The following is a 13085-nucleotide window of genomic DNA, read 5'->3' on the forward strand; positions in this document are numbered from 1 at the left end:
TTTTTTTAACTGCCAATCGGCTTCCGCAATCCTGGCTAATCTCCCTAAGTGGGTGTGCTTGGCCTGACAAACGTGGGCAGGGAACGATAGGCGGTCGTCGCGAGGCATGCCGAATGCCCGTGTGAGCGTTCGGCATTTTTATTAGTTTTCCTAACTGCCGGGCGGTCGCCGCGAGGCCAGTGCTCACGTGCGCTTGCTCGCCAATTTCTTGGTAATAACTGCGGTCACGAAAAATTACGATTTGCTTGAAGAGCTTAGCTCTTAAAATACAGCATATAGTTTCAAGGAGAAATTTTGATTTGATTGCACATACAAGGCTGTTTCCTTCCAAGTGGCATTGTTAATGGGACTAGAGATTGATGGTGCATTATTCGTGGTTCCCCCCTTTTCCAGGCATAGAAAACTGCAGGGGAGGGAACCAACAATAATCAGCTCTTTTGGAATGTGACAATTTTTACTCAATTGCATTCAGGAGTTACGCGTGCCACATTCAAAGGAAGGAATTGAGGCCCATTTTGCATGGAGACATTGTGCTTGTGGCGGCACAGAAGACAGCAGCCGCATCATCGCTTTGCCACACTGGGCTTGCAATATCATTTTGTCCTGAATTTTTTCTATAGCCATAGCAGCCAAGAATCAGGCCGTCGGACAAAGCAGTTCGGGAAGCAGGCTGGAGGGTAGAGCCCATGCAGCAGCCCCCAAAAAATTCCCGCAGATTCCTGTCCCCGCAGAGGATGCCAGTCCGCCACGCAGCTAAGCTGTTACGCTGGCATAATCGCAAGCGCTCCAGGAAGAGAGGGTTACTAAGAGCAGTTTTTTAGTGCAGAAAGGCAGGGATAAAAAGTCTACCCTGTGACACGTCGAGTCGGGTCCCACAGTTCCACATGAAGGAAAACAGAAGAAATGACAAAGGACATGTGCCTAGCTGTGCCCGGCAGAAGGAAAGGCCATGCAGGGCTGGGTAACTTGCTGGCGACAAAGCAGTTCGGTCAGACCATCAGTCCCATGAAATCTTTCCAGACACATCGGCCAACTGAACTCGCTGCGACTGAAGGGCAGTCACGTGAAATCCTTACAACCACACCAGTCAAGCAAGGAAATCGCTGGCGACAAAAAGAAACGAAGGAGAAAAAAGAAAAATGCCAGCAAGGGGAAGACCCGGTGAAGAACACAGTTACGATGATGCCTGCAGAATGAATGCACGCTCGGCTGACACTGGCTGCTCACGCAAGCCTTGGTCGAGTGAAGTACGGCAAGACTAACCACATTTTTGAGCACGCTTCCAGACCTGGCTGAACATTTGCAAAGAAAACACTGAAACTGCTAGGACGTTGCGCGCCTAGCAGGAGTACTGCAATGCAGGTGCGCCACCCAGCCAATCCTGTCAGCCAAACGTCAGCTACTCAGGGTAGGGCAACAGGAGGGTGAACAAAATGGTGAAAAGGGGGGACTGTCCCTGGCAGACACAATGACAAGCACAGGGAAAAACAAAGAACACTCAGTGACAAGTGCTCCAAGCACACAACTGCAGCAGAGGGGGGGGAAAAGCACACATTGGGGGCACACACTGTGGAAGGCCTCCTCCAGACAGAGGAAAAAGAAAGGTCTGTCCTCGACCGGCAGCAGTTCTGTGGGAGGAAAGTCACTAGCGGGAGGGGTTTCTGTCCTTGCTGGTAAGCTTCTCAATGACCTCCTCCAGGGGCGTCAGCTCGTGGTGGTCAACGAGGCCAAACTGGACGAAGAGGATGAAGTGCTTGAAGCTTGAGTTGAGGTGCACCTCATCGCCCAGCTGCACCACCTCCGAGAAGTGCTGGTGGTAGATGTGGGCGCACACCCGCAACAGCCGCTCCAGGATAGTCTTGGCGATGGAGAAGTTCCACCGGAAGGGCACCTCTGCATGCGAAAGCGTGAGCAGCAGGGACAAAAGGAGCGGGCGCAACAAGCAGGAGCTCAACTCACCGATCTTGGAGGGGAAGAGCGACTCGTCGTACAGCTGGTCCTGCACCCAAGTCGTGGCATAGTCGATGTACTCTGGCGCCGAGCACTTGATGGGCTTCTTGACCATCTGTCCGTCAGCCCAGTGGTACTCGTACTCTTGCCCGCCGACACGACGGCGAAGCTGCTCTCGGTGCAGAACTCGGTCCCCGTTTCGTACAGCAGGGTGATCTGATTGAAAAAGTCCACCGTCTTCACGGCCACCCACTCGTTGAGCTCGTCGCCCTCGGGCAGCATGACGGCCAACCGCACATTGCCCGAGACCAGCGTGGCCGCCGCCTGCTTCATCAGGTCGTACTGGTGCGTGCGCTCGCGGATGTGGTAGTTCTGGAGTAGCGGTCCTAGCTGCAAAGTGGAATTCGACAAGGAGTCTTTAGCCGCCCCCACACACCGCTGAATGCATGCTGCACTTCAACGACTGACCAGAGTCATCAGCTACACGCGCACCAGTATCTACGACTCTCGTCTTCGAAGAACGTTTCCAGGCCCACCTACCTGAGCTAGGACAGCCTAAAGCGGTCTCTTATCTGCGGGGAAGGCCACCACAGCTATCCAGTCGAGACAACCGCGCGCGTGACGCTCAAATGACAGGCAAACAGATCCCAGCATCTGCTCCACTGATTCTCGGTGGGCTGCCGCCACAGCGCAGTTTGCCACTGGTCTCTACAGATATCTTCGCACGGAAGACCGTGCCATGCACAAAATGTAGCCACCTTTGGCCAGCTGCTTCGGCATCAAATCGGGGGTCTGTTCTATGCAAACGATGGACCCGCAATTTTAGTTTCACTTATTCCCTTTCACCAACTCACGTAAGATTTAACACCTGCAGGGCAACCACTGCTACACGGGTCCTAGATGTCGTGGGATCACGTTAACGCTGAAGCATATCGTGGGGAAGAGATTTTCATCTGAAATAAGGTAGGTGGAGTGATGCTGCCACGCTCAGCCTGCCGCAGCAGCCCGCAGGGTCACGTTCGGGGAACAAACTCTCATGCAGCTCGAGCGACGCCTTCGGGAACACCTTAACACCTGGACGATACAACAGGAAGCACGGAACAGTGCGAGGATTTTTTGAAGTGGATTTCGTGCTCAGCCGCAGCTGATTTACACCTACCAGTCCAGTTGTAATCACCGCACTGTAAGATAGCTTGCAAGAAGCGTCGACACGCTGCTTCCCCCTGACAAAAAAAGCGAATGAAGGGGTGTGCCGAGCCTTCTGAAGTGCGCTTGAGTGCTGCCAAACTTATGAAAGGAAGTTCATCTCGCCGATTCGCGTGTACTTGTGGCACCAAGAAGGTTGTCGTGCTTCTATCTTTCTATGCAGAGTATGAAAACCACAGCAGCTATGCAGAAGGGACCATGGTACGCACGAAACCGACCAACAGCACAACACGGCCGACAGCTTTCCGGCAGTTGCGGCGAATTCGTATTGGTAGCGGTAGAGATTCGCTAACCTGTTGTTCGTCCATTGGTCGCCACAAAACATTGCCCCAGTATTGCTGACAATAACGAAAACCTAATAAACATAATTGTAGCCGTTCTTAAAAATAATCACATTTGCTACTTACTAGGGCTATTTTTCTTGTTCTCGGTAATTTATTAAAAAGAGAAGAAATTTCGGTTTCGTTTTTGAATGTTTTTGGCACGAACCCCACAAAGCGGCTCTCACCTAACATAACCCCACCTCACCTAACCCAACCTAACCTAACCGAACCCAACACAACCTACCCTAACGCAACACAACGTAACCTAACTCAACACAACGCAACGTAACCTACCCATCTATTTAAAACTGGCCGCACTGATAATGAAGTTCACGAGGATGGATTGGTGGGCTAGTTAGTGTAGCATCATAAAGGGTTAACAGCGCACAAACACGACGACACACAAGGAAGAGAAGACAGGACAAGCGCTGAACTACAATTGATTTTTTATTTCGCCGTGAAAGACATATAAACCAAGACACATCCAATAACAAGGCCCAAATAATATGACCAACACGTATCTCGCGCTCCGCCTTCTACGCCCGTTGCCCCGGAAACAGTATTTGGGGCAACGAGCGCAAAAGGCGGGGCGCGAGATAAGTGTTGGTCATATTATTTGGGCCTTGTTATTGGATGTGTTTTGATTTATGTCTTTCTAGGCGAAATAAAACATCAGTTGTAATTCAGCGCTTGTCCTGTCTTCTCTTCCTTGTGTCTCGTCGTGTTTGTGCGCTGTTAACCCTTTATGACACACTCAAAACGTACCGCGATTCCTGCCCCCAGAGTATCGATTCTAGTTCACTGTAACCACAGCCTAGGACTTTTTCACAACCAGTGAATTTCGCTAAACTTCACCGCAGTACTTTATATGGCTGCAGTTCGCGTGTCTAAAATTGGGGCGGAAAACGTGCTCGCGGGGCTTCTGGAACACATTTCCACTTCCAGACCCTATTTTGAGTACGAGAACACAGCCTGACGAGGGAGAGCCCGTTTCAGTCACGGTGCAAGATAGTTGTGTCCATTGAGCGCAAGACAAGAGACCGCAAGACATGATCATCTCAGACGTGCGGGCGCACGCAAACCGAGAGGCTCCTGCTTGCGTTCTACGCATGGACACAAGCGCCCCGCAAGCTCTTTGCGTACGCAGAGTTGCTGCGTGCGCTTAACTAAAACTGCTCGGGGCCTGGCTCCAAGATGCGAACCGATAACCTGACTGCTTGGATGCTTCTACATGGTTTGAGAGTACTTTTCTGGGATGGTTTTCTCAATGAAGGGTCCGAAGCAATTACGGGATTTGGAATTTTCGCAAACATTCTTCAGAGATGCTTTCGAATTAGTTCATCTTCTTTGGAACTGCTTTTTCCATTTCCGCCTCTACCAACGTACGAGCCGAATTCCGGTGCACTGCTAATTCTCGTTGAGTACTCTCCAGCTTTTTCTGTGGGTTCGCGTTTCATGTTAAGTACATCTATGGTATGTTTTCTTTTCCTACGTTGGCAATACAGGTGCCGTCATAAGTAATTTGAACAAGGATTTGGGAATATCACAAAATATATGTCTTACTGGCTTTATGACAGCCATTACCAGAAGAAGGGCTTGCGTTCAGGCTAGTTGGTATTCCATAACGTTCATCTTAAGCGCAGAAAAAAACAGGGACACAGTAGACAAGCGCTTGTCCTTGCTTACTTGTAAGCGCTTGTAAGCGCTTGTAAGCCTTGTAAGCGCTTGTCCTTGTCTACTGTGTCCCTGTTTTTTTCCAATAATGATGAAACTGGGGAGGGGCGAAGCATGTAGTGTATAAGCGATTGTTAGCGCCTTGGCGTTTTTTTTTTGCCAACGGAGATGAAACCATTGGGGGATAGACGGATACAGCTTTGCTGTAAAAATCATCTCGTGTCTTTAAGCATGGAGCCTTCTAGCACGAGGCGTAAGCGAGTGTCCCGGTGTTATCTTAGTACGCTTTGTGAACCGTTGTAGCGCGAGGCGCAATCGAGTGCCCGGTGTTTATAGTACGCGTTACGTTCTAGCGTGAGGCATAAGCGAGTGTCCCGGTGTTTTAGTACCGTGACATGGGACAACGGTTACGACGACGGCATGAGACAACAACAGCCCGAGCCCCAAGGGGCTTTACCCCTAAAACAGCTACCTATGAACTGGTAATGGCTTTCATTCATAACGTTCATCTTAAGCGCAGAAAAAAACAGGAACACAGTAGACAAGCGCTTCAACTTCCTTACTTGTAAGCGCTTGTAAGCGCTTGTAAGCCTTGTAAGCGCTTGTCCTTGTCTACTGTGTCCCTGTTTTTTTCTGCGCTTAAGATGAACGTTATGAATGAAAGCCATTACCAGTTCATAGGTAGCTGTTTTAGGGGTAAAGCCCCTTGGAGCTCAGGCTGTTGGTGTCTCATGTCGTCGTCGTAACCGTTGTCCCATGTCACGGTACTGAAACACCGGGACACTCGCTTATGCCTCACGCTAGAACGTAACGCGTACTATAAACACCGGGCACTCGATTGCGCCTCGCGCTACAACGGTTCACAAAGCGTACTAAGATAACACCGGGACACTCGCTTACGCCTCGTGCTAGAAGGCTCCATGCTTAAAGACACGAGATGATTTTTACAGCAAAGCTGTATCCGTCTATCCCCCAATGGTTTCATCTCCGTTGGCAAAAAAAAAAACGCCAAGGCGCTAACAATCGCTTATACACTACATGCTTCACCCCTCCCCAGTTTCATCATTATTGGATATGGCCCGATATTTTGTTTCTTTTAGGGAGTACTCCTATAAACGGGCAACAGTGCAGCAAGGCAGTTGCCAAAAGAAGAAATCCCCGTAAGTTTAAGAGACCGTGATCGAATTACTTTTGACGACAACTGCACGTACTAATTGCCGCCCCTTTCCAAACTTTTTGCTTGCGAATCTGCTCCTCTCGCCAAAGTTTTGCAACAAATTCGACATTATGCTGTCTTCGAAGAGCGAATGACCAGCCTGTACCATGAACATTGCGCTATACGATGGCTTACCTGCCGGCGAGGTGGAACAGAAGCGAAGACGGCGACGCGGAGAGTCCCTAGGGGGGGACGCATACAGCCAGGGGCCAGCAGTGCTTCCCGAAGCAGTACACGTGGATGTCACCGTCCCTGCTTGCAAGCAGCACCTAACCGCCATCTATTCAGGCGACGTCAAAGCAGTGCGTGTGCTTGGTGTCAGACTCGTACGCCTGGGTGAACACGGTGACCCTGAAACCGCGGTGATTGTCGGCCATCAGCAACTCACCCGCGCTACTAAGGCACACAGCGACGGGGAAGTTGGTGACGCCTTCGCCTACCATCTGACGTAGGTAGGCGTTCGTGTAGCTGAAGACCTTCACGCAGTGGGCGAGGTTGTCGGATGCGAATATCTCTTCCCACTCGTTCACCGCCACGCCGTTCGGGAAAGTGAGCCGTTCGGAGCAGACGAACTTGCACAGGAGGTTGCCGCTCTGGTCGACGATGACTACTCGCGTGACGCGGCAATCGACCACCAAGCGTCCGAGGGGGTCCACCACTACGGCGCGTGGGTGCTGCAGCTCGAGCGAGCCGACCTTGCGCTCGAACCGGCCACTCCTTTGGAACACCTGCACCTGGTGGGCAGTTGCCCTTTCGATGACGATGGTGTCCCCCCTGGCCCGTGCCACCACCACCCGGTTGGGGAAGTACGTGTGCCCGTCGCCCCAGCCCACTTGGCCGAATTTGAACTTGAAGCGGCCTTCCTGGTCGAACACCTGAACGCGGTGATTGTTCGAGTCGGCAACGATGAGGTCGCCGTCAAAGTTGACAGCGACCATGGAGGGCTCGCAGAATTCACCGTCCACGACCTCCCGGGAGCCGAACTTGTGATAGAGGGTCATCATCTTCCGCGTAATGCGAAAGGTGAGCGAAGCCATTCGGGGGCCCTGCTGGGCATCGCCCACTCCAGCCGACTGGCTAGGATGGGGGCCCAGCTCGCTGATGCTCCAGGCCAGGGACAGCTCGCTCAGATCCCACTGGTGGGGTGGCTCTGCGCCATCCTGGTGGAGCGTGTGTCCGCGCTCCCATATGTCGGCACAAAGGGTGACCGGGTCCCCGAGGGCCCCGCAGCCTCCAGCTGCTGCCTCGCCTGCACTTGACCGAAGAATATTCTGACTCCCTCCTCAATGGCCTTCTGCCTTAACGTGAAGTCCAGCTCCTTGCTGCGGCGCTACACTTAGGGCAGGAAGCGCTGCAGGGCCGCCGCTGCCGACTCGAGGCACTGCTCCAGGCGGAGGGCCTCGGCACAGCCCGAGCCGTCCTGCTCCACGGCCGTACGGAAGCCGTTCGCTTTCTCGATTCCGTCGCGCACCTTGCGTTCCAGGGCCTCGATGGAAACCATCCGGGCGCCGTAGAAGTCTTGTATGTCTTGGAATATCTCCTCGCGTCGCTCCTGGGGCACCGCAATGCAGAGAACGTCTTCCCCACTTGCTCCTGGTCCTGGTCGTAGTTTTCGCGCAGCTGCCTCGACATGAGCCGGATGCTCCCGAGTGAGCGCTGCAGCTCCGCGGACGTGCACTCTACGCACTCCTCCCCGTCAGCCGCCGCAGGATGCGCTGCCCCTGTCGCCCCCTCGCACTTACTCTGTCAACTTAAAGAACCGCAGAGTAAAAGAACTTAAAGAACCTAAAGAACTGGTTGCCGCAACATTCGACCAGTGGCCAAGCGCCACGGCATGCGTATTGCTCCGGAAAACCAACCGCTGCCATGCGGCATGAACGATCGAGCTACAAACAGGCCGAGGACGTGCGTCGCACTCATCGACCAGCGCCGAAGCAAGGCAGCCGCCAGAAAAGGTCTGCTCTTGACCGCTGCAGCCGGCGGAATGGCGGCGTTCGAGCGGGCTCGAGGATCGTAAGACGCACGCTGGCTCTTTTTCGTCCACTTCGTCTTACACTTGCTGCAGGCCCGTGTTTCCGACCTATAGCCAATAGCAATAGCCAATGTCCATAATACGTTATAGGTTCTACAGCAGGAAATGAGCTAGTGGGTCGCAAAACCGTTTTCTTTTTTCCAGATTATATAGATTATTTGAGGGTTTGCATTAAGAGTGGTGTCACTGTTATTCTAACGAGGCAATCATCCGAATGAACCAAACATTCATCTTGCCTGCATGGCTCCTTAAACAATGTTGCTTTGCGAATAACTCGAGTATTTACAAAGGCGGATAAAGAAACCTTGTCAGACTTATTTGAAAGGGTTACCATCTTCTCACATAGCGCTGGGGTTAAAATGTTGAAGCTATTGGATATATCGCGGTAAAATGATCGACTTGCAGATGAGGCACACCAGCTGCACAGCTTGGCAATTCCGGCAATGCAAATTTCTGGCGTGTACTTTATCAAAATAAACCTGGCTGGGTTTATTTGAGTTAACGGCTTCGAACCTATTCACTCGCTTGCAATCTAAAAAGCCTAAAATACAGGAAAAAAATGCGCGCCAACCACCCTGTGGTAAGCGAAGGTGTAACCGATACCTACAACGATTACCCATGCAACGTCACTTGAATTCACAGACGTGGCTACGAAGAGTGAAAGCAGAGACAACTGAAATACTCTTAACCATACCCTTTATTAACAGCCAAGCTGTGTATCAAATAGTAATTTTTGGTGTTCCCGGTTAAAAATACCCAGACATTTCCGGGTGCCATGATGTAAAAACAGCCGGGAGGACGAAATACACGAGGAAAGGAACCAGACAGGACGAGCGCTGAATATCAACTAAAAATTTTAGATCATGATGAATTTTACATCATGACGACCTACCAACTCACCCAACTTTCCATCCAATTGCAGGGTGCGCACGTGAGCGCGGCTCTCGCAGTGACCCCCCCCTCAACAGTCAACAAAACCAAGAAAAAGCCTGGCCGTCGTTTGTGCGTGCCTCGCGGTGACTGCCAGCGTCCCATGCTCCCGTTTCTCAAGCCAAGCGTAGCCACATAAGGAGATTAACCTTGCAAAAAAAGAGAAAAACTAGCGTTTGCTGCAATCGTGCCGACACTTGCTCGTAACAAGAAAGACACGTCAAAGTGTACACCCCCAAGGTGATTTCCAATGATTGTCACTTGCAAAAAATGGAAGAAGCTCACATTTATAGCAACAATGGTGGCGTAAAGGTGATCGCAGCGACGAAGAAGCAAATCTGCTGCAATCAAGGATTTAAGCCTTTGAGATAGCCATGAAGGTTGCGTACAACTTCGCTACCTTCAATTCGTACACGTTAGTGCGAGCTTCCTTCATTTTTAAAGCCAAGCTTTTTACCTCTACCCCCCAATTGTTCTTTCGAGACCTTTGCTGTCAACAGAAAACTCCCGTGAACAAAAAAAGTCGCGCCAATCCGCCCTGTGAATGTAGTTGGAAAGCAAAGCTGTAAACGGCAACCACAACGATTACCCATGCGATGTCACTTAAATTCACTCACGTCGCTCTACAGATAGTGAAACCAGAAATAAGTAAAATGCACCCAACCACACCCCTTATTATTTTAAAGATATATTCTTGGCGATATAAATCAATGCATGATGCATGAATGGTGGTTGGTTGAGTTGTACTGGTGTAGCACATGACTGCAAACTGTTTTTTTATAAAATTAAAGGAAGCTCAAACCCGGTGTTAGATTATCTTACTTCTCCGCCTCTGCCGCTGCAGAGGGAGGCGACGAGATCGCCGGCAGAGATGGAGGACGAACTACTTCTTAAGCGCCAAAAACTAGAGGGACATAGAATGAGACAGGGACACGCGCTAACTTCCAACTAAATTTTATTGAGCAAGCGTGAAATATATACATGAAAAATAGTCGATAGGAGATACAGAAAAGAATTACACACAAGAGATAACAGATAAGCTCGGTGCTGTTCCACACGTGTCAGGCACTACCATGACCAGTTGTTTTTCAAGAACACTGCTTCCTTTACTGACAAGGCTATCGACGTTGTGCTGACGCATTTGAAATCATCGAATTGCATCTCAGCCGCTTCAACTATTTCACGCGTGCGTTGATCAGAATCATGAAACAACGTGGCTGAATTTGAACAGTAGGGTTCGCACCCCTGGCATTCAGCACAGTGATTTGAGAGGTTCCCATTTTTTCTTTTTAGTACGTTATTCTGGTGTTCACGTAGCCTTGAGTTGATGCATCTGCCAGTCTGTCCTGTATATACTCTACCACAAGCCAACGGCACACGGTACACTACGCCGCCATCACATTCGACATACTTGTTGTTATGTCCAACATTACAGCCACTGTTTTCTTGCCTTACCGGACACGTTTCCTTACACAGCCTTGCGAGTTTAAGCGGTGCGGACATGACAACCCGAACCCCGGCCCTCTGCCCTATTTTCTTGAGCCTATGTGCAACACCATGCAGGTACGGTATCACGGCCGTCTTAGGCGCTCACTACCATCCTGTACACTGGTCTCGGCCCCTTTTCCTGGTAGCCCTTCACGCCTGCGGACAGCCTCACAGACGGCCACAATGACGTGCTCAGGGTACCCAGATTCTCTTAGCCGAGAAACCTGCGCCTCCACAGCGCTGTGCACTTGGTGAACGCTGGACTTTTTGAGGGCGGTGGTGAAACACGTCGTCGCTACTGAGCGTTTCACCAGTTTGGTGTGCACAGAGTCAAAAGGCAATAGGGGCTTCTGGCTGCGGGGGGCGTAACCCCAGCAAACCTGGTCACATGAAAACGTGAGGGGTATGTCTAGGAACTTTAGGGTGTTTTTTTTCGGTGTTTCATGCGTTATTTGAAGGGGACTGAGGCAATCTTTGAACACTGCTAGCGTCAACGCTACATCGTCTTCAAAGCAAGACGCACCCCTCTAAAGTAAAACCAAAAAGTCTTCAACATACCTCTATACCTTAACGACATTTGTGGTCTGCAATCTATTCGCCAACAAGCGGTCAAGATGGCCCAGGAAAAGATCACTCAGCGCAAGTGCGACACACGACCCTATACACACACCCTCTTTCTGTATGAAAATTTTGTCGTTCCAGGAAACGTACGTGGACTGCAGATACATCAACAGCAGATCAAGAAACCCATGCATTGATACTCCACTTTCATTTTGAAAGGCTATGACACCAAATTAAAAAATACACTCCTCAACACACGCTATAACCCGGTCATGCGGTAGGGAATAATACAGGTCCTTTACATCTACATAGAACCCATTTAACGCAGAGTGGGAGTGCTCTGCCACGAAGTCGCAAACTTCTGAGTTTATCGTACGAAAGGGATCCCCAGCATCCAGCAGCCCAAGGTTTTTCTGTAGAAAAAGACCCACAGATTTTTGCCAGGTATGCCGTTCTGAGACTATAACACGAAACGGCATCCCCTCCTTGTGCGTTTTTAACGCAAAAAACATGTCTAGCCCTAGCTTGGTGCATTTTTCAGGTTGTTTGGACAACACCGACAGGTTCAATTCTTCACACAACTTCTCAGCCTTCGTCTTAACAGCCTCTAGGGAAACACCATCTCTTGGAATCATTACAGCACCAATTGTTTTGATTGCCTTCTCAAAGAAAAGACCATGCGAAAAAACCCCGAACCCACCTTGCCGTACTCCGCAGGCATCGCCCCAAGAAGACACAGGCGTCGAGTAGTGCCATCCACACTTCAGAGGATATCGACCTACCGCACCACGTTCAACGTGTGCTCAACCTGGGACCAAAGTGTGCAGTGGAACCAGTGCTCTCGGGTCCCAAGCTGCTCTAGCTTGTGCGAAGAGTGGCTAGTGCGGCACCTGAAAGTAAGGACAGATGTATCTCGGAAGGCGTTGACGTACTGCTGCATCGGGAACCTGTCCGACAACGGGTACCTGTTAAAGGCGTAGGAGAGTATCTGAAACGCCACAATTTGTGCGTCGTTCCGTCTGACAAAGAAGGTGGGTTCGTGGCTTTTTCGCATGGTCCTTTATTTGATAAGGCAATCAAAGCAATTGGTGCTGTAATGATTCCAAGAGATGGTGTTTCCCTAGAGGCTGTTAAGACGAGGGCTAAGAAGTTGTGTGAAGAATTGAACCTGTCGGTGTTGTCCAAACAACTTGAAAAATGCACCGAGCTAGGGCTAGACATGTTTTTTGCGGTAAAAACGCACAAGGAGGGGATGCCGTTTTGTGTTATAGTCTCAGAACGGCACACCTGGCAAAAATCTGTGGGTTTGTTTCTATAGAAACACCTTGGGCTGCTGGATGCTGGGGATCCCTTTCGTACGATAAACTCAGAAGAAGTTTGCGACTTCGTGGCAGAGCACTCCCACTCTGCGTTAAATGGGTTCTCTGTAGATGTAAAGGACCTGTATTATTCCCTACCGCATGACCCGGTTATAGAGTGTGTTGAGGAGTGTATTTTTGAGTTTGGTGTCATAGCCTTTCAAAATGAAAGTTGAGTATCAATGCAAGGGTTTCTTGATCTGCTGTTGATGTATCTGCAGTCCACGTACGTTTCCCGGAACGACAAAATTTTCATACAGAAAGAGGGTGTGTGTATAGGGTCGTGTGTCGCACCTGCGCTGAGTGATCTTTTCCTGGGCCATCTTGACCGCTTGTTGGCGGATAGA

The 13085-nt window shown here is 50.5% G+C and overlaps 1 protein-coding gene and 1 pseudogene across 1 annotated transcript; both read right to left on the reverse strand.

Moving 5' to 3' along the window:
• Window positions 1-1645: 1645 nt before the first annotated feature.
• LOC144165039 (MOB kinase activator 1B-like) lies at window positions 1646-2310 on the reverse strand (annotated as a pseudogene).
• A 4241-nt stretch (window positions 2311-6551) lies between these two features.
• On the reverse strand, window positions 6552-12101 carry LOC144142563 (protein brain tumor-like). Its single transcript, XM_077674196.1, is given in 4 exon segments — window positions 6552-7623; window positions 7743-7921; window positions 7957-8112; window positions 12081-12101. Coding segments are annotated over 4 exon segments (1428 nt in total).
• Window positions 12102-13085: the final 984 nt, after the last annotated feature.

Source organism: Haemaphysalis longicornis, unplaced genomic scaffold (genome assembly GCF_048455015.1).
Source record: "Haemaphysalis longicornis isolate Haplotype H1 unplaced genomic scaffold, Haemaphysalis longicornis Haplotype H1 scaffold_1, whole genome shotgun sequence".
Lineage (NCBI taxonomy): Eukaryota > Metazoa > Arthropoda > Arachnida > Ixodida > Ixodidae > Haemaphysalis > Haemaphysalis longicornis.